This window comes from Bison bison, unplaced genomic scaffold (genome assembly GCF_000754665.1).
Source record: "Bison bison bison isolate TAMUID 2011002044 unplaced genomic scaffold, Bison_UMD1.0 scf7180017864244, whole genome shotgun sequence".
In the NCBI taxonomy this organism is placed as follows: Eukaryota; Metazoa; Chordata; class Mammalia; order Artiodactyla; family Bovidae; genus Bison; species Bison bison.
In genome coordinates, this window is record NW_011494816.1 from 2,392,539 (window position 1) to 2,417,246 (window position 24,708).

The window sequence follows — 24,708 nt, forward strand, 5'->3', positions numbered from 1 at the left end:
ATTGAGGAAATGGAAGAGTGGGGCATAGGATAACATCAGGACCACGCTGGGGGAGCTAGATGTGCCTGGAGAAGAAGACGCTCAGAAGAAAGGGAAGGGAATTCAAACTGAAAATTTCAAGGGTTGTCTGTGTAGAACTCTCTGAGTCTAAGAGAGAGAATCAGGGAACATCAGAAGAAATAAAGAAACAGATCTCATGTCAATATAGGAAAGAATGTAAATCTACTGTCTACAGTGGAATAGACTGGCTCAGGGGTTAGTGGTCTCACCATCTAGGGTCACCAATTTGTGGCAGAGGGAAGTCGAGTATCTAGTGACTAGAAAGTAGGGGTGAGGGAAAGAGGGGTTAACATAATTGACCTCCATTGCCTTCCAATTCTACACAATTAGTTGGACAGGTGCAGCTGATTGCCTTCCTGATTATGATCAGTATGATAGAAAAAGGTAACTAAAGAGGCCTGGGATTAAACATTTGCAAAGCTAACCCACTGAAATTCAGCAAAATCCTGAAAGGGAGGATGGAGAGAGTTTAGATCTCTGTAGCCCCCTTCTTTACAGAGACAGCACAGAATGATGAAAAAAACTACAGCTCTGGAGTCATACAGATCTGGGTTCAAACTGAGTTCACCCACTTGCTGTGTGACCCAGGACAAATGCTGTTTAGGCTCATTGCGTCTCAGTTTTCTCATCTGTAAAATAAATATGACAGACCTGTCTTCTGAGGTAGTTTGAAGAGTATGTGAGCTACTGCCTGTAAAGTAATAGAATTTCTGGTACGTTGTGATCCAATAGCTAGCTCCAGTGGATCTAATGATGACTTCTTTGCTCTGTCTCCCCCAGCGAGTGGCATTAAGCCTTGAAGATGATGGACTGCCCTGAGGATGGGACCACTCCCTTCGTGCCTCATGGAATTCAGTCCCATGTACTACCCTCTGGATGGTGTATGCCTGGATGGAAGGGTTTCTGTCCTTGAGTCTGTGTGTATGTATGTGTGTGTGTGTGAGTGTGTGTGTAATTTTTAAAATTTATGTTGCAGAAAGGTAACCACAAAGTTATGATGAACTGCAGACATCCAAAGGATGTGAGAGTTTTTATATGTATAATGTTTTATACACTTTTTAACTGGTTGCACTACCCATGAAGAATTCATGGAATAGCTACTGCTGAGTGACTAACATGATGTACATAACCAAATGGGGCCGATGGTACAGTAGCTTACTCATCATTTAAAAATTATATTTACAGAGGGCTTTTGGTTTGGAGGTTCTTTTTTAGGTTTCAGAGTTATGTTTTGTTTTTTGTTTTTTTGTAAATAGAATGATAATGCTTTGTGGCTATCCATCAACATAAGTAAAAAGAAAAAAACAGGAGACACGTCAACTCCCTCTCCCACTTAGGTTATTTATTAACATATTTCAAAACCAAGATTAGTTCTGTAAGTAATTTAGAGACGTGAGAGTATTTATTTTTGGTATGATTGGCCCATGATGTGGTCTCTGTGTGCATTTATGTTTCTGTGTGTACGCGAGTGAGAGGAAAGTCTGTAGAGAAGAGGCGCGCCTATGGCTGTTGTTCAGTTACATAAAGATAAGTATATTTTAAAACAACCCACAAGAGAGGGGTATCTGTAGTTTTCAGAGAAGCCTTTGTAAATTTGGCTCAGAAAAGAGTTATCGTGATTTGTGCAAACATGCAGTGGAAGAGGTAGATCTTTCCTGCCTCTGTCTATTTCTGGGACTCCAGTCAGTCAGAAAAGAGCCCCTCCGCTCATGAGGGGCTGCCGTAGCTCTCACCTGGGCTTTCTCTTCTGTGGCTAAAGCCAGTGCACAGACTTCTTACAGTACGCAAAGTTCTCACAAGCTCAGGTGAGAACATTCCTGAACCTCGGCTACTCCTTGTTTTAAAGTTCAGCATTTCAAGTAACTTCATTTTCCTTCAGGACACTTGGATTGAATTCATTGTTTTCTCTGAAGCATAGTGAGGGTGCCATCCTTACTTAGAAAGAGCTAAGTGGATATGTTTTTAGAACTGCCCAAGTTTACTTTAGGGACTGGCTCAGGCACTTACCTCTGAGTATCCTATGGGTGAGGATAAGGACGAAGGAATAGGTTTTGTTAATCTCTATTTCGCCCTTCCCCTTACTCTCTGCCACATCCTTAAGGTGGGGAAAACAGTTTAAGGTGATACATAGGTTTGTTACCATCATGTGTCTACATAGATGAACTGCTGTTTGGCTTAAATCAGAAAAAGTGGCCAAATCTAAAGTCCTGTTTGAGGAGGAAATGGCATACACAATATTACAGTACACCGGATATATATGTTCACACAGGAATTTGGTTTACTGCTTTGTAAATAAAAGGAAAACTCTGGGTATATGTATAGATTTTTTTTTTTCATTGTGGACACTTACTTTGCTTCTCCTGGGTTTTGGGGGATGCGGGGAGAAGTGCGCTTTTCTTTTTGTGGGTCTACCATTGAAAAGATAATCTTACAGTCCCAGAAGGAATTCGGTCCCAGTTGACTCTTATCCAAGGTGTGGTCTTCTATTAACTCAGATGTTCTGCCAGTTCACACCCACTGGACAACCAGGGACAAGATGTGACATGGAAATGTGTGCTGTAAGTAGGAGCAGAGGACGTGTATCTAACCTGAACATACCTGGAACTTGACACTTTTAAGCAAATTCCTCCCCTCCACTCTCGAGCTGCCTCCAACTCAATGAAGCTTGGATGTCTCACCAGCTTGATACCCTCTGAATTTGCAGGCAGTGATTCTGGAGTTCTATCACCCTCTTCCTAGGACCTTTCTCCACATCAGTCATGGTCTTGGCCTCCTAACTGTGTCCTGGAACCTGGGCACTAAGCTTTGCATAAACAAGCAGTTTCTTCATGATATACACGTGTGGATAGTCCTGAAACACTCATCAAGAGGGTATATGCAATTGACATAGAATGACCAACACCAAACAGAATTTTAAGAACAGAGGGACAACTCCTGTGGAGCTCAATGACTTACTACTATTCTTTCAGAAATGGAAAGTAAAATTATTTTTGACTGAAGAAAAATGACGCAAGTAAAAACACAGAAATTTACACAAAACAAGCAACTTTCCCTGTAACCTGCCTCCAAAGAAACAGAATTTCCGAGGAAATGATAACAGTGACTAATGCATAGTTTCTAAACGTTCAGTCAGATCCTGGCCTTTGAAGACAGAATAATGAGTGGGGTCAGGATGGTTCAGCCTGAAATCTCAAAATGGTGATGAAACACAACTCTCTAGGAGACATCCATGTTTCCTGTGACATAAGAACCTATGTGCTCAATCACTCAGTCATGTCTGACTCTTTGCAGCCCCATGGACTATAGCCCGCCAGGCTCCTCTGCCCATGTTTCCTGACTATGCTACAACTGTGGTTTGGAAGAGGCTGTTATGGGAGCAACCTACAGAAAAAAGAAAAAAAAAACTGTGAAATACTCATGTGTTGGGTGGCAGTAAATAAGATGAAGTCTGAGGAGTCAGGTCCATCGTTCCCTATTCTTGGAGGCATTTTGAGGTGTAGTTCCACTTCTGTTGCCTTTTGCCCCTGTGCCATCATATATCTACAGCCAATAATGGATCACAGAGTCATTGGACTAGAGAGCTGGAAGGGCGTTTAGAGATAAGGCCCAAAGATTAGACAATTTATCTGACATTTATATATATATATATAAAAGAAACTAGTCCAAGTCCTTTTCCTCCCTTTCCTTTTCCAGGAGACTACTTTGGGCTGCCAGAACACTGTATCAAACCTGCTACCTATCTTAGGGCCTATCTTTCTGATGGGATTTTGAAGGCCCTGGCAGAAATGGTCTTCCAGAAACAGAGGATACTAAAATTGTATTTCTTCTTGAGAGCATGATTATAAAACAGGTTGAGGTAAACTGTAACCTCAGAATGAGGTTGGATTTAAATTTATAGCAATAAGTATGATCCATCCCTCCAGCTGTCTATGTGATTGCAATATGTATATTCATCCACTGAAACTATTTGCTAGGTACCAACTAAGTGCCAGGTACTGCAGATGTACAAGTCAATCAAATGCTTTCTGTCCTGATGGAACTCACAGTAGCAATTAGAGGAAGACATATGTGGGAACAAACAAAAAAAGTAGTTTTTTTTTTTTTTAGTACTATCGGTTACAAAGGAGAGAGAGGTCATTTCTACCTGAAGAGATAAAGAATGGGGTCAAGAAAGGCATTGTAGGAAAAGTAGACCGAAGCTAAGGCTCAGAAATGAAGTAGGGGTGTCCAGGCTGCTTCAGGCAGAGGACACACTGAGCTGGGACACAAGCATGAAACAGCATGAGGATTTTAAGGAACTGAATGTAATTTGTAATGAGCAAAAGGCTCAAAGGAGACTTGGCAAGAAATGAGGCTGGATGGAAAGATAGGTTCAATGTAAGCACTTTATAGGATACTTCTGTTTAATTTCTGATTCAATTAATCAAATTTTCTTGGTCATTTATTGTGTGTAAGGCACCAAGTACATCATGGAAAATTGATCAGGATGTGTTGCAAGCACTTTGCAGACATGACAGTCTTTACCCTCAAGCTACCCTGTGGCCAAAGGAAAATAGTGACTGCTTTTCATATATTTGTGTCAGAGTGTTTTGACGTGGTCATTGAAGACTGATGTGAGGGCAGTGGGATTTTCACAGAAGCATTCCATGTTGTCAAGCACCTCTGGGACTTTCTCAACTGTGAAAAAGAAAACTGGAAATTTTGAAAGATGCGGTGTCCACAGAGGGGACCCCCAGCACTATCCAGTCAGGTACTGGAAGGGATGGGGAAAGGGCACAGGAATGAGAGCCTCTCTGCTCTCCCTCAATCCTGCTACACACTCATCATTTCACAAAACAGAAACGAGTTATCGGTTCAGTGCTTCAGAGTAAATCATTTCTTTTCCTGGCAATGCACAAAGAGTATTGGAGTTTTCCCACTATTTTTAGGGTATTGAGGATTTTCAGGATGTGGACAACTTTGAGGTGGAGGAATTAACAGCTTCACAGTTTCAGTTAACATAAGAAATCAGGAAGCTTTGTTCATTCAGGCTATGCACCATGTGCATAGTTGAGAATCAGCAGAAATCCTCACATTTGCAAATACTTTGTGCTATGAAAAGTAATTTTAAAAAAGCCACCTGTATATGTGTGTGTGTATATATATATTTAAAGACATGAAGGTTTTGATACTTTTTTACAAAAATTACAAGAGAAGATATCTGTACAAACCATGTGTTTTAAATAGCATTTTGTTCTATACAAGCTGTTGTTGATGTGAGGTGAAGTACTGGTTTGCAGACTCCATCCCATTGTACCCAAATGAATTTTCCTTGTTTGTCTTCCCCGAACACCCCTAAATGATCATATTTGATGTAACAGGCATGTTAGAATGTTGGGTCACACTAACCATTTCTGCTTTTTATTTTGTCCTTCTGAGTTCCCTTAGCTTCTGTACTCAGTCCCCTTTGCAACCTGGTTTCTCTTCCAGAGGCAAGGGGTGATGTGCTGCATCTCACTAGTTGTACTGACATCATCTTGGTGAACTAAAAACCAAATGTGGACATTTGTAAACTCGGTGCACTGTTTCTAGAGAGAGATTAAATTCCTTTTATTAAATCTGAAAGTACTGTGATGCTTTACTGAGTGGGGAGTGAGCAATCTTGTGAGATAAAGACTCTCAATATTATCATTCCCATTTTAGAGATGAGAAAAAGAATGAAGACACTGCCCAAAGTCAACAGTTATGTTTCAGTTCAGTTCAGTTCAGTTGCTCAGTCGTGTCCGACTCTTTGCGATCCCATGAATCGCAGCACGCCAGGCCTCCCTGTCTATCACCAACTCCCGGAGTTCACTCAAACTCATGTCCATTGAGTCGGTGATGCCATCCAGCCATCTCATCCTCTGTCGTCCCCTTCTCCTCCTGCCCCCAATCCCTCCCAGCATCAGAGTCTTTTACAATGAGTCAACTCTTCGCGTGAGGTGGCCAAAGTATTGGAGTCTCAGCTTTAGCGTCAGTCCTTCTAATGAACACCCAGGACTGATCTCCTTAAGGAAGGACTGGTTGGATCTCCTTGCAATCCAAGGGAATCTCGAGTCTTCAACACCACAGTTCAAAAGCATCAATTCTTCGGTGCTCAGCTTTCTTTATAGTCCAAGTCTCACATCCATACATGACCCCTGGAAAAACCATAGCCTTGACTAGACGGACCTTTGTTGGCTAAGTTATGTTTAGTGCCCCCAAAATACATGTAGCACATGTGGTGTTCTCTGCCTCAATTTTCCTTCTCTCTCTCTCTTCATCTGGCTTAACTCCTATTTGTCCTGAGTACTATGCTTAGGGAGCCTTCTCTGTTCTCTCAGACTCAGACCTAACTCGTAAGGTTAGATAACTCTGTGCTTCTACAACAAATTTTGCCTACTTGTATTCCAATACTCTGCCTCCCACTCCCATGCCAATGAGGTTGTTTTTACCAAGGTGACCCAGGATCTCCTTAATTATAAACCTTGGAAATACTTTCAATCCTTTTCTTTCTTGACCTAGAAGCAGCATATAACACTGTTGGCCCTCCTGTCTTAAAGTACTCTTATTTTGGTTTCCATGATACCATACTCCTGATTTTTCCCCTACCTTTCTGGCTTCATCCTAATCTCCATTGTCTGTGAGTTTCATTCTTCTAATCTTTCCATTTTACAGTCCAGTCTACAACATTGCAGACAGAGTGATCTTTCTAGAATGCAATAGGTCTTGTCACCAACACCCCTTTCCACTTTCCTGCTTAAAGCCCTTCATCTGTTTTCCTTGCATTTAAATCCAAAAGCCTTGGGTTTTAACCCAAACTCCTTAACATGGGTTATAATGTCCTTCGTGATTAGTCTTGTACCTCTTCTCCAACCTCATTACTATATTTTCAACTTTTTTTTCTGTATTATAACCAAAAAGTTCTGGGCCCTCTGTCTGAAACATTTTCTTCAGGAAGACTTAACTTAGTCCCTTAGACTGGACTAGGAGCCACTGCATGAGCTTCCATAGTTTTCTGTGCTTCCCCTACTTATAAATTTGATGCCTACATTATAATTGCTTGTATGCTCCTTGACTGCCATCACTGTATTCCCAGCATGACACACAGTAAATTATGCTAACCTCAGACACATTAGATACATAGATCATGCTCCTTCAGCTATACTTTACTATGTGGTTTCATACCCCCAAGCCTGAAATTTCCTTACAGCTTGATTGGAGTTGGGTGTCCTTTAAATTTTCTCATCCCTTTTTGATATTTGCCATGTCTCCAGATGCCCAGATTCATCAATTACATTATAATTTTTATAATTTCACTTTTGGAAAATAACCCTGTGGTAATTACCCAATGTCTCTAAATACTTAACTCATTATTACCACCTCAAGACTGTTGTGAAAATTCAAAGAAAGGGCACTCGTAAACACACTCAGCCTAGGGGCTGACATTTATTAAGTGATCCCTTATCTTTTTTATACAAGTCCCTTGTTACCACCCACATCCAGTGTTTTTTTAAGAAGATGCCTTATAGCAATTTGGAGTTTGAAAAGTATTTTTCAATTTCCAAGACATTGTTTTTTATCCTTGCAATAGTTCTGCCAGATGTGTAACATTATTATGCTCATTTTAAAGATAAGAAACCTGAGGTCCAAAAAGTTTAATCAGTTTACCTTTGGTCACAGTGAATCACTGTCACACGAGGGATTATTTTAACACAGATCATCAGTGACATTCCCCTCACCCACACCCCCGCCCCAGCACCCACTCTTCATTCTGTTATCAATACTTTTTCAGAGAGAAAAGCAGTAACGGCAAGATTGGGAATGATATTCAGGGACCACTAGCCTGAAGACAGAACAGTGTTATAGTCGCGCGTGTTCAGTCGCATCTGACTCTTTCGCAGGCCCTCAAAATGATGCCATTTCAGCACTGTCTCTAGAAACAATTCCGTTTTCCATCTGGCTGGAACTTAGATGAGTTAAAGCAGGCTTCTAATAATTAAGTTTGGTTGCCCTTGGCCTAATCAAGGAGGAAAAAATTTTCCACAGCCGAGAAAACATTCGCAGTCAACCACTTAGGCCTGAAAACACAAGAGCTTCCTGGACAGCAGTTCACAGTCCTGATTCAAACTGTGGAGAAAAAATAAACACACAACAGGTCCACTGTGGAAGATTTTGGCTGATTGGTTTGGAACTAGTATTTTTTAGGCGCTCCGTCCGAGGCGATTCAATTGCGCGGGCAGAGTGGGAGCTCAAACATTCAAAACCTAACTCCTACTGACAACACCTCATCTAGAGACCAGTGAGGCAGAAAGGGGAAAAAGTGAAGTAGAAAGAGATAAAATGGAGAATAAGTGCGGGAGAGTTTGTAGCCAAAAAAAAAAAGGCAAGCTCCACTGCGGATTTAGGGAACGCGTCGCTGAGTTTCTTGAACTGATTTTTAAACAGCAGAGTTCAGTCGGAGCCAACGTTAGAGACGCGCCGAGGCGCGCTGCGTTCTCCCGAGAGGTCGGATCCTTTAACCCTGTTTTACTGATGGGACGACCTAGGTTCAGAGACGGTGAAGGACCTATTCCAACTCACACTGTTGGGTATCCTAAATGAAACTGGAGCCTGGGCCTCAAGCCCCAAAGGGACACTGATCAACAGCCCTCAGCCTCTTCCGGTCGCAGGCCGAGGGGGCGGGGCTGAACCGACTCCGCCTCCGGGGGAAAGGGGCTTTCTTTCGCCGGGATGGGAGAAGTCGCGGGGTCCCATCTCCGGAAGTGGGAGGAGAGGGGGAGGGGTCGCTCCGTGACGCGCGATGACGTTTCCTAACGTCACTTCCTCGCGCCGCTGTAAACGTCAATGTCGGGCGCCTTTAGTGGTGGTGCGGTTTGCTCTTAAAAGTTCGGTCTTGGATCTGCTTTGCGAGCCATGGAGAGTGACTTTTACCTGCGTTACTACGTGGGGCACAAAGGCAAATTCGGCCACGAATTCCTGGAATTTGAGTTCCGGCCCGACGGTGAGAGAAGCGTCCCGGCTTCCCGGGAGCGAGGTCTAGGCCTGGGGGTGGGCGAGTGGGGAGGCCGGGGATCCGGAATGTACGAAGAACTAGAGGAAGGGACCGATGGCTGTGAGGCGCCGATTTGGAAGGAACGATCCTTGTCCGCCCCACTGATTCTTTCAGTCCGTGTGCTAGGGCTTCTGTTTAGTGACGATTTTGACCATATTGCTTTATTCAACAAACCTTTCTTGAGCGCCTATCTGTGCCAGTCTCACTTCCACAATCTGGGGTGTAGGAGTGAATGATAAACAGACTTCCTCCCTCGTGGAGCTTGTATTCTTTTGCTGGGAGATCGTAAACAAAAAAATATCCCAAATAGTGTTGAGTGTTCAGAAAAGAAAATGATGGAACAATTGCTGATGGGCCGCTTTTAAGAAGGATAGCTATTGGAGAACTCGCTGAAGAGCCGATGTTTGAGCTGAGCTCTGATTGACAAGGCGCCATCTCGGGAAAAGAACGTTCTAGGCAGAGATGAGCTAGGCATGTTTCAAGTGGCCATTGTGGCTGAAGAGTAGTGAACTCTGGGGAGAATAGTAGGAGATGATGTCAATTAGGTAGGCAGGGGCCACACCATATAGTCTTGGTTAGTTTGGATTTTTTTTTTTTCTAAGTGCAGCAGGAAGCGGTTGGAAAGTTTTAAGCAGAGGTGTAATCTATTCTTGAGAAAGTATTGTAATTATTAGGTGCAGAATGGGCAAGAATGAAAACTACTTAACAGGAGATGGTTACAATTGTTAGAAAAAGGATGTTGGTTAGAACTAGAGTGATAGTAAAAGTAGAGAAGGATTTAGGATACAGTTGGAGGCAGAACCAATAGGACTTTGCCAATTGATAGGATTTGGTGAGGGATCAATATGGTGAAGGAAAAGAAGTGAAAGATGACAGAAAGCTTCCACTAAATGGAGGCACAAAGATGAACTCCTTGTAGTTCAGTTGCTAAGTCGTGTCCGAGTCTTTGGGACCCCGTGAATGAACTGACAAGCCCAATTTGAGAAAGTTTTGTTAACAATGATAAGACAGTGTATAAGGTGTTATAAAGAAACAGAAAAGACTCTGGGAGCAGAAAGAAGGCACCTAACCTAGCCTTCGAGTCAAAGAAGGCTTCCTGCATAAGATGACCTGGGTGGAGAGTATGAGTCTTTAGTAATGTGTAGGAGTTAGTTAGACAGATGGGTCAAGAACGCATTTTGGACAGCATTAACAGCAAAGAGGCTGAAAACCCAAAAGGTGCATGGGATGTTTCAGGCAGAAACCAAAACAGTTGACCCTGGAACAAGTTTCAAATAGCATGCGTCCACTTATACACAGATTTTTTTAGTAATCCTAATAAATACTGTGGTACTACCTGATCCACAGTTGGTTGAATTGAGGATGAGGAACTGTAGATACTGAGAAACCACAGATGCAGAAGGCTGGCAGACTATTAAGTTATACTCAGATTTTTGACTGTGTAGAGGGTGGATGCCCTTAACCCCTACGTTGTTTAAGGGTGAACTGTATTTTGATTGACCCCAGCTCTATGTGAGAGTCCTGTTGTAGGAATGAGGCTGGAAATGAGCTCAGCTTAGCAGGAAGCCACATTGAGGATTTTGGACTTTATCAAGAAGGTAGTGAGGAGCCGTTGTCAGTATTAAAATGTCAATATTAGAGTGACCTAATTGGATCCATCTGTTAACTGTTTCACTCTGTCCACTCTATGGAGAATGAACTGAATGGAGAGAGACTTGAGACAGAGACACAGTGCAGTAAGGCATCAGTTATTTTGACTCTTTTTAGTGTGCCTTCTATACGGAAAAAATTATCTCCTCTATTTCCTTTTATCTTCTTCATATCCACCATATATACCCAAATCAGCCTGTTTGATGAACAATGTCACAGAGGGCCTTGTATACCAAAAATGCTCAATAATAAAACCACAGCTTTTCTATCATGTTTAGAAAAGGAGTAGATCAGTGTTTCACAGTCACATGTTAATATATGTAAAAACCATTTTATAGTTTTCAGAAACTTTCACGATTCTTTTAAGCCTCTGAAGGCCCTGTGTGCAGGTAGGTTATCAATCACTCCTATTTTCAGCTGAGGACATTAACCTGCTGAGATATGATTTGCCAGTCACAAGAGAGTCTGTTCTTTTATCACACCTGAGCTGCCTTTTGCAAGAATTGTAAATCATTGTCAGCTGTATTTTTGGCTAGAAGGTTATTTAATAGTGTTCACTGGGGGAAAAAATCCATAACTTAAAGTTTGAGAATTGTTTTATTCAGTGGAAACACTGGGGACTTAAGCCTGGGAGATAGGCTGTCAGGGATAGCTTTGAGGGACTATTCTGAAGAGGTGAGGGATGAGCCAGGATATATAGGAGGTTTTAGAGGGAAAAAAAAAAACACCAAAAAACAGGTAGAACATCTAAAGGTTACTGTTAATCAAATACCAGACATCTAAAGTTAATGAAGTTCGCATTTTTCTTTGTATGGGAGGATGCTAGGCTCATTGAAATCATTCCTTTGATATACACCTTAACTGTCCAGGGCCAGTATCCTATTTTCAACATCCTGAATCCCCTCAGGGTGCACCCATAGGGAGGGGGCTGGGGGTGGTGTGGCTGCAGTGGCTGATGGCTTAATGGCTGCAACATCTTTTGTTTACTGATAAGGCAGGTGACATTTTTTTGTTCACCAAAGCCTAAAGTGAAAAGACTAGTATTGTTGAAACACCAGAGATGTAAATACTAAAACTATTAGACACTTTGAAGGGAAAGTTAGGATACATTTTAAGCAATAGCTGATAGTCTTGGTAGGCTAATGACGCTTTCTTTATGTTTTTATTATATATTGAATTTGTTTTTTGTCCTTCACAGGGAAATTGAGATATGCCAACAACAGCAATTACAAAAATGATGTCATGATCAGAAAAGAGGTAATGAATTGTCTGAAGGCCTTTCATTCACTACCATTTAGCCTTGTGTCCTGTTTTTATTCTTTCTGGGAGTAATGAAAGTGAAGTCGCTCAGTCGTGTCCAACTCTTTGCGACCCCATGGACTGTAGCCTACCAGCCTCCTCCATCCATGGGATTTTCCAGGCAAAAGTACTGGAGTGGCATGCCATTTCCTTCTCCAGGGGATCTTCCTGACCTGGGATTGAACCCAGGCCTCCTGCATTGCGATTGTAGGCAGATGCTTTACCGTCTGAGCCACCAGAGAAGTCCAATCTGGGAGTAATATTGAAAGATAAAGAATAGGAAAGTATAAATGTGTCTGTAGATGGCTTCTAAAGTTTTTCTCAAATCTTCTTTTAGTTTATTTTTTCTTTAATAGTGATGAGTCAATAACTGGTAATCATTTGAAGTCTTGCAGATCTTGGTTTTGAACCTTGAATCTTTTACTAACATGTGACCTTGGGAAAATTTCCTGGTTGAGGTTGATAAGTCTCAGTTGCTTCATCTGAAAAAACAGAAAACATACCCGCCACTAACTTAGTGTTTGATCTATTCCTTGGTGGTGGTTGTTCAGCTGCTAAATTATATCTGACTGTGCAACCCCATGGACTGCAGTACACCAGGCTTCCCTGTCCCAGAGTTTCTCAACTCCCAGAGTATCTCCCAGCATTTGCTCAAAGTCATGTGCATTTAGTTGGTGATGCCCTCTGACTATCTCATCCTCTGTTGCCCACTTCTCCTGCCCTCAATCTTTCTCAGCATCAGAATCTTTACCAGTGAGTTGGCTCTTTGTATCAGGTGGCCAAAGTATTGGAACTTCAGCTTCAGGATCAGTCCTGCCAATGAATATTCAGGACTGATTTCCTTTATGATTGACTGGTTTGATCTTCTTGCTATCCAAGGGACTCAAGTCTCCAGCACCCAGTTCAAAAGCATCAATTCTTTGGCGCTCAGCCTTCATTATAGTTCAGCTCTCTCATCCGTATATAACTACTGAAAAAAAAATAGCTTTGTTTATATGGACCTTTGTCAGCAAAGTGATGTCTCTGCTTTTCAATATGCTGTCTAGGCGGGAGGAGAAGGGGACGACAGATGGCATCACCGACTCAATGGACATGAGTTTGGGTAGACTCCGGGAGTTGGTGATGGACAGGGAGGCCTGGCGTGCTGCAGTCCATGGGGTCGCAAAAAGTCAGACACGACTGAGCAACTGAACTGAACTAGATTTGTCATAGCTTTTCTTCCAGGGAGCAAGTGTCTTTTAACTTCATGGCTGCAGTCACTGTCTGTAGTGATTTTGGAGTCCAAAAAAATAAAGTCTGTCACTGTTTCCATTTTATCCCGATCTGTTTGCCATGAAGTGAGGGGACCAGATGCCATGATCTTAGTTTTTTGAATGTTGAGTTTTAAACCAGCTTTTTCACTCTCTTTCACCTTCATCAAGAGGCTCTTTAGTTCCTCTTCACTTTCTGCCATTAGGGTGGTATCATCTGCATTCCCTGGTACCTAGCACTCAAGAGAGCTCTTTTAATTTGCATTTGAGTAGGCAAAAAGGAGTGTGGGAAAGCACTTAACATCATTGAATGCATGTTAGATTCTAGTCAGGACACTAGGTACTACATCTGTAGTCCTATTTTAACCCCTATTGTAAGCCTCTATGATGGGTGTGTTATATATCCTTTACAGATAAGACATTGAAGACCTATATATTAATTATGGGGCTTGTTCAAAGTTACCCTTCGAGTTAAGAAACTGAGCAGGAATTTAGACCTCTGCCTGCCTTTGTGAAGTCCGTGTTTGGTGTGATTTCTACCACACCATTGAACTTCATTAAAGCTATTCTTTCCTTTTAAGTGCTTTGTCACATTTGGAAATGTCTTAATAGTATATTTTCATACTGTAATATTAGCAGTCAGTATTATGCTTAGCCATACATGTCAGCATCCTCACTTTTTTTTTAATGTGTAGTAATATGTAAAATGTAAAAGACATGTGTCTGCTCTTCAGAAGCATGTCATTTAGTTTAAAATAGCCCGAGTTACTCACAGATCTTTCTTTGGGGCTCAGGTATGCAGGTAGGCAAGGAATAGGTCCAGATGAACAGGATGTACCAAGAAACAGAAACAACTAGATGTGGGATTGAGGTGTAGTCACTGGACACTTCTGACCCTGCCATCCTCTTACATGCCGAAGTCAAGCTGGAATGGCTTCACATTTACAGAGGTGCCAGAAATAAATCTTCATTAGTCTTTTTTTTTTTAATCTTTCATCACTATCTGAGTCAGAATGCTGCTTAGAGATACAATTTGAATTCTGTTTTTTAACTTGCTTTCAGGCTTATGTACATAAAAGTGTGATGGAGGAACTGAAGAGAATAATTGATGACAGTGAAATTACCAAAGAGGATGATGCCTTGTGGCCTCCTCCTGACCGAGTGGGCCGGCAGGTGAGTGTTTTAGCAACTAGCCACAGTGCAGAAATCTTACAAATAAGATAAAGCTTCCCGCTCTGCATATGACACTGAATGTACTCAGTGTGTATGTGTGTTCTGGGCCCTACACCGAGCAGGTCACCAGCACCTTGGTCTAAGGCAGCACGAAGCCCACACGGAGGACAGGGACAGCAGGTGGAGCTGCTGACCACCTGGAGCCCAGCCCTGGATTTCTTCTTCTGGTCCACCTCCCGCTTCTTGAGAGTATTTGCTACCCACATTTCTTACTGAGTGACCACTATGGACAAAATGTTGCAAAGATGGCAAGATAAATAAAACATAGTCATGTCAGCAATGTAATGGAAAGTCATGCCAGCCACTAAGTCTATCTTCTGGCTTAGATATTTATTCTGAAAACATTGTGGTAATTAAAAAATAAAAGCCACTGTTGTATTTGACCAAATTAATAGGAAAGATTCTTCTTTCTACTTTAATGCTGCCTTCCAACTTCTAATTGATTTCATTGTTCCTTCTTTTGTCCTGTAGAGCCCATTTTTTCTTTCCTGGAGTGACAGTAATCTTTTAAAATGTAAATTTGTTTATGTATTCCACTGATTTTAAACTCTGGCTTCCCACCACATTTAAAATAAAATCTGAACTCCCAGCTTACCTTCTACCATTTTCACCATCTCTCACTGGGTTTAAATCTCATTGGTCTTATTTCTGTTACTCAGATTCACCTAGGTACTTCTTAGTTTAGAACCTTTACATCTGCTACATATTGCCTGGAACATTCTATCTGAGACTGTCTTTATTATTGAGGTCTTCAAATGTCACTTCAGTGATGTCTTAAGAGCCTATCTAATCTAAAATGCCTTTTCTTATCACTTAAATAAGATCTGGTTTTTGTCTTCATAGCATTTATCATTGTCTAAAATTGTCTTGTTTGGTTTTCCTTATGCATGATGATGAAATATTCTAAAGCATCTAAAAATAATGAACTTGATCTACATATAAAAACTTTGTTGAAAACAAACAAAAACCAAAATAAATTAAACCAACTGGAACCACATAGATACAAAAAACAGAGTAGTGGTTATTAGAGGGAAGGGGCTGGGTGTGCAAAATTTGTAAAGGGAATCAACTGTATGGTGACAGAAACTTAAATTTTTGGTGGTTAGCACAGTATAATACAGAAGTAGAAACAGAATATTGTACTTAGGTAACAAACCAATTTTAACTCAATACGGAGATTCCCTGGTGATCAGTGGTTAGGACTTGGCGTTTTCACTACCAAGATCCCACAAGCCATGCCCTGTGGCCAAAAACAAAAAACTGAATGTAATCTAAAACCATGAGTGGAAAGAATACATTCCAACTTCTGGGCATGCAGGAAGAATACAGTGGGAGGTGGGTCTAAACTGCAATATTTCTTGAAAAAGAAATCTGACACAAGTACAACAAAATACTAACTTTCAAGTCTGAATGTTAAGAAGTAGAACTCAGGGGACTTCCCCTGTGGTCCCGTGGCTAACACTCCATGCTCCCAATTCAGGGGGCCCCGGGTTCGGTCTCTGCTCAGGGACCTAGATCCCACATGGCTCAATTAAAGATCCTGCATGAAGACCAGCATAGCCAAATAAATTAATTAAATATTTTTTAAAAACAAAAGAAGTAGAACTCAATCGGTTATAAGTTCCACAAGGGCAGAAATCTTTGTTTGGTTTTGCTGATCTGTCCCACAGACCTCCCCCTCCTATTCCCCACCCAATAGATTTTTTTTTTCTTTTAAGATTGTGGTACTTGTTCCATTCTTTAGAAATTCAGGCCCAAGGGCATACAACTAGTATGTGAGAAAGCTGGGATTAACTCAAGGTCTGGAATTCCTTTCCTTGTCCCATTGTTGCCCTTAAAAGTTAAGATGCTTGGTATTTGTAAAACAGGTTTATACATGTTATTCCACATTGTTAACAATGAAAACTCCTATATGGAACACAATGTAAATTCTTCCAAATGTGGAGCCTCACAGACACAACTAAGAGTAAAAGCTACTTAAGCACTAAACCAGTATTTATGTCGTACCATTTATCTCTTTGTTTCTAGTACCCAGTACAGTTCAGTCTAGGGCTCAGGCTGGTCTTGGTAATGTGGCCATCTGTATTAGAGTTCATGTGATTTGGAAGATGATGAACCCTTCTCCTGTGTGATGAAAAACCAATTCAGATTGATACTTATTTCAATGTTTCTAGGAGCTTGAAATTGTCATTGGCGACGAACACATTTCTTTCACAACATCAAAAATTGGTTCCCTTATTGATGTCAATCAATCCAAGTAAGTACACATGATCCTTATATACAGATATGTCTGTTTTCGAGCATGCTGATATGAAACCCATAATCAAATTGAGACTGTTATGGTACAAATCTAAGAATTGGCCAGCTTTGTCCCCCTCAACAGAGAGACTCCCAAATTATCTTCAAGGGCTTGCTCCTTTTGCTTTTGGAGTTTTAGTCAGCTGTCGTCAGTAGCACTTGTCAGTGATACACCCAGAGAGTAATGCCGTAGGAGCAGCCAAAGTGGGTAAGAATCTGGCCAAAACACAAAAAACAACTGCTGGAAATAACCTATGAAATCAGTGAGTCTGGGTACCTTCCTCAGTGTTGGTTATTCAGATTGCACATCTTAAAGCCTGACTGTAGTAAAACTTGAAATCATTTAGAATACAAATTAAAAAATTCGTTTTTGTCACGGTAAATTATTGAGACATGAATCTCTATGCCACACAGAATCATTAGAATTTGGCAGCCTCTTTGGCTCTTGTGCTTTGAGGATTTGGGATTAGATACAGTTCACTTTTAGTACATGTTGGACATATTTGTCTTCCTATGAACAATCTCCTTGTTCTTACCCAGTTATGCTGTAGTAAGGTTGAGTGAGTCTCTTGGTCCTGCTTAGCACTACCTCTTAAAAAGGAAGTTTTCCTAATTCTGAAAGTAATACATGCTTACTGTAGAAAATATAGGAAATACAGAAATGTAGAAAGGTGAAAATCACCCATAAAATTATCAGATAACCATTAATCTTAAAGTATTTCTGTCTTTTTCCTGTGCTTTAAAAAATAGTCTTTTAAAGCACAAAAAATGAATTGAGATCAACAGTCTGTTTAATCATGACTTTTTTCTACTTAATATAAGCATTTCCTTCTTAAAAAACCTTAACATTTTAAATTACTTCTTAATATTCCATTTTAATGTATACAGACTTTTTCTTATTTTTGGACATTTGGTTGTTTTCAAAGTTTTAATTCTGTAAATACCTCTTATGAGGAATACCCTGGTACATAAATATTCTGGGTTATTAAATGGTATTTTTTGCTGAGTTTTTTCAGCTTTTTAAACATTTTTTTCCTCTTGCATTACAGGGATCCAGAAGGCTTACGAGTATTTTATTATCTTGTCCAGGACCTGAAGTGTTTGGTCTTCAGTCTTATTGGATTACACTTCAAGATTAAGCCAATCTAGATGGAACATTGGTGTGGACACAAGGGGGGTGGGAGTGCTGCTTTTAATTACCATTATCTAGACATTTTTGTGTATATCAGGGCAATATTTTTTTTATAAACTATAAATGATTGTCTTTAATAAATACATAACAAAATGCATTTTTTTTTATTTTATAAAGACCTGAACATGTGAACTTGTCTCGAATTACTTTTTAACACTAGCTTCTTATGTGAAGTATTGCCAAAAATCTAATCAACTCTGTACATAAAACTACGAGTTTATAGGAAGTAAAAGATTAGAGAAACATGCTAAAAAATAACAGTGGAAATCCAATCAATATGGAGATTCCAGGGTAAATGATCTGATTTCTTTAAAAAAAATAAGCTGTAAACAAATGGAGATGGAGTGGGAATGTTAATGGAGATTTGAGAGACATGTAATCACATAATACAATGTTGAAACCCTGTTTGGATCATGATTCAGGAAATGTAAAATTGCCATCAGTAAGAAAATTTAAACACTAGATATTTGGTATTAATGAAGTATTAATTTTTTAGGGAGTAAAATGGTATGGTTGATGTTTTTTTTTTCATCGAGCTTTACTGAGGTATAATTGAGGTTGGAGGGTTTTTTTGTGTTTTTTTTTACTTATTTTTATTTTTGGCTGTGGTAGTCTTTGTTGCTCGGGCTTTTCTCTAGTTGTGGAGAGCAGGGGCTACTCTTGTATTGCTGGGGCTTTTCATTGTGGTGGTTTTTCTTGTGGAGAACGAACTCTAGGGCACAGGTTTAGTAGTTGTGGCACATGGGCTCAGTAGTTGTGATTTCTGGGCTGTAGAGCACAGGCTCAATAGTTGTGGTGCGTGGGCTTAGTTGCTCTGCAGCATGTTGGATCCCCAGACCAGGGTTCAAACCCATGTCTCCTGCATTGGCAGGTGGGTTCTTAACCACTGAGCCACCAGGGAAGCCGGAGGTTGGAGTTTTTAAAATCACCTTTATAGATACATCTGAAACTATTTCACTATGGGGAAGTATACTTGGTTTAATACATTATGAGGGATAAAGTGGCTAGTTTCAGAAAAAACTTTCCAATAATTCCTTTAAAGTCAGAATTCTAGCAGCCATTTAAGAAGCGACCTAGTTGGTATAGATAGTGTGGGGATTTGTTCAGCAGGTAGATCTGCAGGAAATTTTTCTTGCTGCTAGGTTGCATGGCTTCCTTAGGCAAACTGCTGCTGGCGGCAATCAGGTAAGTTTGTGGCAAAGTAGACATCATAAAGAGTCGCTCCAAATGTTAAACAATCTAGACCTCAGGACGGAGAAGGCAATGGCAACCGATTCCAGTACTCGCCTGGAAAAGCCCATGGACGGAGGAGTCTGGTGGGCTGCAGTCCATGGGGTCGCCAAGAGTCGGACACGACTGAGCGACTTCACTTTCACCGTCTCCCAAATCTGCGAAGCCGGCCCTGGGCAGCGTGAGCTGACGTGATCTAAGACGCCTCGGCGGGCAGGCAGAGAGCCAGGGCGAGGTTGGGTGAAGGCAGGCAGAAAAGAGAGGACCCGGCAGAGGTGTCGGGCAGAACTGTCTTGTTTGGTGCGATGCCCCTCAAACTAACTTGCCGTTCAGTAAATATCTAATTACCGATTGCTGGAGGAAGCCTTCCGCGGGTCTAAACACCGGCTAATCGCGTCTCAGACTACCTCAAGATAGCTTTGCCTAAAAGACCAGGTGCACTGGGAAAGCAGCGGCCCGCGTACACCCGCCTCCAGGCCCCGCCCAGAGCCGCACCGAGGATGCGCAGGCAGCGCCCGCCGTTTACGACGAGCCGCAAAGTAGTGACCGCAGCAAGCGCTGGGTGGGCTGGGCTGCTATGGGGGTAAGTGGAAGCGAGCCGCCAACAGGGCAGGAGCGGGGAGGTGGCGAGAACCTAGGAGGCAGGAGGTCGCGCCACGAGGGATTGAGAGTGGGCTTGTGCTGAGAAGGGGCCGGGAGGCAAAGCTCGTGCTGGGAAGGGAGGAGAGGGGCGGGACAGGGGCTGCGCAGGCGCTGTTGACGCAGTCGCCATGGCGCCCCTTCTCTCAGAAAATTGCGCTGCAGCTCAAAGCCACGCTGGAGAATGTCACCAACCTCCGGCCAGTGGGCGAAGACTTCCGGTGGTACTTGAAGGTAAGACTGGAGGGGCGGGGCTCTAGACGTCTAGGCTGCGGGCATTTCTGGGCTCTGGTTGGGGGTGCCAAGGCCCGGCTCGCGTAAAACTTTCCCATCCTGAGGTCAGTAGTGAACAGGAGCTTTCTCTGGGGCAAGATGAAAAATGCTTATTAAATGTTCACTTTTCTTCTGGATAGAATTTTACGTTTTCTTTTTAAAAGTTTATTGATTAATTCTTAATTAGCAGTGTCTTGAAGTTCCTTTTGTAATTTTTCCCTCCGTTAAATGTTTCATGCTATATGCTAAGTCACTTCAGTCGTGTCCGACTCTGTGCGACCCCATAGACGGCAGCCCACCAGGCTCCCCCGTCCCTGGGATTCTCCGGGCAAGAACACTGGAGTGGGTTGCCATTTCCTTCTCCAGTGCATGAAAGTGAAAAGGGAAAGTGAAGTTGCTCAGTCGTGTCTGGCTCCCAGCGACCCCATGGACTGGCAGCCTACCAGGCTCCTCCATCCATGGGATTCTCCAGGCAAGAGTGCTGGAGTCGGGTGCCATTGAACAGACACTAAATGAAAGACTACTTGCAGGGATCTCGTGATTATTTAGTAAGAATAATTTCACCTCTTTTCTTGATTAGGTTTTATTTTTGTGCGGGGCTCCACCCTTACTTCCCCAACCCATATTTGTAAATCTGGTACCCTAGTGGCATGGTCTACAGAGGTCCTCGCTTTATTTGAGCAGTTGAGGCCCTTTACGTTCCCACATTCAGGAGCTTCTCATCTGTTTTCCTTCTTGTCTAAATCCCAGTATCCTTCAGTACCTGGAAAAATCCCCTTTTCAGGAAGCCTTCTGACCACCTTTATTTTCAAATTTTTTGAAGCCCGAGTGCCAGGTCTTACTTGAGAAATTGATGGTCTCTAGCTTCAAAAAGCTTCCCTGGTGGCTCAGACAGTAGAGCGTCTGCTTGCAATTCGGGAGACCCAGGTTCGATTCCTGGGTCAGGAAGATTCCCTGGAGAAGGAAATGGCAATCCACTCCAGCACTCTTGCCTGGAAAATCCCATGGACGGAGGAGCCTGATAGGCTACAGTCCATGGGGTCGCAAAGAGTCAGACACGACTGACCAACAGGACTGAGCAACTGAGCATCAAAAAGCAGAATTTAGAGGAGACAAAGAAATAGAGTAGCAACAGAGTGATAAGTTTTTCTACCAGGAACCTCCAGGGCCTGTGAGAACACAGAGGAAGCTCCTAACTCAATGGGTGTTGCGGGGACTTTGAAGCCATTTCTGTACCACATGAGCCTTGAATCCATAGCCAGACTGAGCACTTCTTAGAGGAGGATGGGCCAGTCAACATGAGAAACACTTTGCCCAGAGATTAGTCTGGTTGTGTCCTTAGATGGCTGATAAGATTATGAGCCTGCCCACCTCACCCCGTTCTTGCCCTTCCCTCAGCATCTGCCCAGCTAACTACTTTACTAATACTCTTTTTCCCTCCCCTCAAGATGAAATGTGGCAACTGTGGTGAGATTTCAGAGAAGTGGCAGTACATTCGGCTGATGGTAACTGCTCCCCCCACCACTATATCCACACACAAAAACACACAGGTCTCTGGGCAGGGATCTGTGGCCCTAAGCTCTCTGGCCTTTGGACCCCACTTTCTGTGGTTTGGGAGGGCAGGCATTGGTGTGATCAACACTGGGAACAATAGGCTCTGGGATGTGAGGCAAGAGTTCAAAATCAAGGGGTAGTCCTTTTCTCAGTCTCAAGAAGCCTCCCCAGGATTCTTGTCCTGGCAAGTTCCTCACCCTGTCTGGGTATTCATCTCTTTAACTGGATAATAAGTGGTAGGACTGGGTTCCTGAGGACCCTTACACCTGACTGATACGTGACTAGAGGTTCTGTTTCCTGCTTGCCAGGACAGTGTGGCACTGAAGGGAGGCCGTGGCAGTGCCTCCATGGTCCAGAAGTGCAAGCTGTGTTCGAGGGAAAACTCCATTGGTAGGTAGGCCATGGATACTGCCTCTGCCAGGCTGGCCCACAGCTTTCTGGTACCAGCCTGAGAGCATGCTCATGTTACCTGTGGGTGGACCCAGGCCTGAGGTACCCAAGCCTCTACAGTAGTCTCTTGCACAGAGCACCATCTGGGTACCTGGTAGGGCCAGGATGTGGACTCAAATCAACTTTGTCTTCTCTTTTACATTTCAGAGATTTTGAGCAGCACCATCAAATCTTACAACGTAAGTTCCCGCTGCAGTGGCAGGCATGGTGGGATTAGGTCGAAGCTGGGAACTAGGAGGCCTGTGTTCTAGAGTTAAATCTGCACCAGAGTGATGAGCTATGGGAGTGAATGCACGTGCTGACTTGTTCGTTCGTTCATTGTGTCAATCATTTATTCACCTTACACTGCCTGAATGCTTGGTAGGAAAAAGACTCATAACCAGACTATTGTAGTGCTTTCTTAAAAGTGCTGGGCTGTGGGAGCTTACACTACCTCTCAGCCAACCTGGCCACTCAGTTTCCAACACTGGGAACACTTGCCTTGTCTATATCTTAGAGGACTACTGAGCCTTCTCTGCATCCATGGGTGGGATAGTCCTTTGAATGGTGCATCCATCCTTGCTATCTGATTTTATTAGACATTTATTTATGTTACTGCGTAGTGTATTAGTCCAAGTGAGGGAGGGAATGTATGCTTTGGGTCTGTGTATTTAAAGAAGGGCAATTACTTGTCTTTATCCATTCCTTATTTGGCGTTTTTGAAAAATGCCTGCTTTATGCCAAACTCTCAGCTTTGTCCTGAAGTTAAAAAAATCACATAAGGACTTGCCCTCAAGTAAATCATAATCTAGTGAAAGAGACAGACCAGGAAACAAAACTACACCAAGGACAGGCACTTGGTGGGCATGCAGGAAGTGTTTCTACAGTGAATGAATGAGAATGAATGTGTAGGTGTAGTCCCTGGGACATATGGACCCAAGGGTCGGGTAGGCACAAATTTTGGTTATACCACTCCACTCCGTGAGTATCCTCCACATGCATATCCCACTTCAAAGGTCTTAAGTCAGCCCCCGTCTTGACAGCACGGCAGATGGTTACCAAAAGGCCATAGCTAAGTGTACCAAGGCCTTCTGGATGGTCTGGAAACCTTATACCTCAATATTTTTCTCATAGTTTTTACTTTGATAATTTTATCTACTATTTATTGACCATAGTGTCAGGTCTTATGCTGGGCACTTTACACCTAGTTCAGAGTCACACGATAAAGCTGTAGTGGGTTCCTCAGTTCCATCTGACAATCTTAGGCCCAGAAAGGAAGAGAAGCAGAACTGTGTGTGAGCTCACATCCAGGCGCCCCAACCCGAGAGTCCACATTCAGAAAGATCTCATGGTGAGCCAGTGCCAAGGTGGCCTTCTTCCAGAGAGAGATGAGTAGTTCCTGAGGCCCATTCTGGGCTCACAGGGGCCGTGGGATCATCCTGGGCCCCGCTGGGCCTGATTCCTCATACTTCCTTTATAGGCTGAAGACAACGAGAAGTTCAAGACGATAGTAGAGTTTGAGTGTCGAGGACTTGAACCAGTGGATTTCCAGCCCCAGGTACCTGTCTTCCCAGGGAACCTGTATATTTGGGGAAGGTGGATACTGCAGGAAGTGACAGCAGAACTGTGCTTCCTGCAGAGACCATGGAGTAGGAATTCTCCTTCCTAAGGGTAATCATTGTTATCTCCTAAACAGCTAATATATGTCGGACACCAAACTTGTTACTTTTAATGTTACCTCACTTAATCCTCACAGTAACCTTGTGAGGTTTATTCATCCAGTTTTTCAGATGAGGAAAGAACTTCACAGATTTTGTGACTTGCTCAGGGGAAGCAGTTAGTAAACACCGGAGCAGTAATTTGAACCCACATCTATCCCAACTCCAGAGCCAGTGCTCATGACACTAGATTTTTGTAGCATTTTCACCTCACAACCCTTTGAGGTAGGCAAAAGAGATTATATTGTTATCCCCATTTCATAAGTAAGAAAACTGAGGTCCAGAGAGGGAAGTGACATGCCTGGGGTCTTTCAGAAAACCAGGGGTTTTCACCAGGGGTGAAAACCAGGTGAAGGATTTACCATACACCTCCTGCCTTCTAGGCCAGGGCTCTAATTTGGAGAAACCACTCTTTGCCGGGGTCCAGCCCCGGTGGATCCAGGGAATTCGAAGCTGGGACGGCGTCAGCGAGGATCAGGAAACTGCTTAATTAAACGTTAATTAAGGATATAAAGAGTAATAGAATAAGGATAGCTCAGTAGGAAAATTCAGTGAAGAAAAGAGGCTGAAATAAGGACAGCTCAGTGAGGAAATTTAGTGGAGAAAGGAGGCTGAATAATTCAGCCAGAAGGTGAGAGAAAGAACTGACATGGGGAGACCAAGTTTCGATGAACAAGGCCCGCACTTTATTTTCCAAAGTAGTTTTTATACCTTAAGTTATGCATAGAGGATAATGGGGGAAGGGGTAGAGTCATGCAGCAAGCCAGGCTTTCTTCCTGCAAACTTATCATATGCAAAAGCTTAGGTGATTTGCATCATCTTCTGGCCCGG

At 42.6% G+C, this 24,708-nt stretch overlaps 3 protein-coding genes across 6 annotated transcripts in view; all 3 read left to right on the forward strand.

Moving 5' to 3' along the window:
* The window catches only part of LRP8 (low density lipoprotein receptor-related protein 8, apolipoprotein e receptor), a 90,226-nt gene extending 84,562 nt beyond the window's left edge, over positions 1-5,664 (forward strand). For all 4 annotated transcript variants that reach the window (XM_010847156.1, XM_010847157.1, XM_010847159.1 and 1 more), the window contains one exon: positions 841-5,664. In XM_010847156.1, the coding sequence (XP_010845458.1) occupies positions 841-879 (39 nt within the window). In that variant the 3' untranslated portion in view covers positions 880-5,664. The remainder of the gene's footprint in view (positions 1-840) is intronic.
* A 3,214-nt stretch (positions 5,665-8,878) lies between these two features.
* MAGOH (mago-nashi homolog, proliferation-associated (Drosophila)) lies at positions 8,879-18,166 on the forward strand. Its single transcript, XM_010847161.1, has 5 exons — positions 8,879-9,061; positions 11,961-12,019; positions 14,374-14,484; positions 16,719-16,801; positions 17,892-18,166. The coding sequence occupies exons 1-5, from the start codon at positions 8,974-8,976 to the stop codon at positions 17,989-17,991; spliced, it is 441 nt and encodes a 146-aa protein (XP_010845463.1). The 5' UTR covers positions 8,879-8,973; the 3' UTR covers positions 17,992-18,166.
* Positions 18,167-19,762: 1,596 nt separating this feature from the next.
* Positions 19,763-24,708, forward strand: part of LOC104993769 (chromosome unknown open reading frame, human C1orf123) — a 7,170-nt gene continuing 2,224 nt past the window's right edge. The window contains exons 1-6 of the mRNA XM_010847162.1: positions 19,763-19,847; positions 20,054-20,137; positions 21,625-21,681; positions 22,039-22,120; positions 22,328-22,359; positions 23,640-23,717. Coding sequence (XP_010845464.1) covers positions 19,842-19,847; positions 20,054-20,137; positions 21,625-21,681; positions 22,039-22,120; positions 22,328-22,359; positions 23,640-23,717 — 339 coding nt within the window. The 5' untranslated portion in view covers positions 19,763-19,841. The remainder of the gene's footprint in view (positions 19,848-20,053; positions 20,138-21,624; positions 21,682-22,038; positions 22,121-22,327; positions 22,360-23,639; positions 23,718-24,708) is intronic.

Excerpts from the sequence above, each read along its gene's own strand:
- MAGOH (XM_010847161.1), top strand. The coding sequence starts at position 8,974 with ATGGAGAGTGACTTTTACCTGCGTTACTACGTGGGGCACAAAGGCAAA. Across the intron at positions 12,020-14,373 it reads ATGTCATGATCAGAAAAGAG|GCTTATGTACATAAAAGTGT; the intron begins GTAATGAATTGT and ends ACTTGCTTTCAG. Across the intron at positions 16,802-17,891 it reads ATTGATGTCAATCAATCCAA|GGATCCAGAAGGCTTACGAG; the intron begins GTAAGTACACAT and ends CTTGCATTACAG.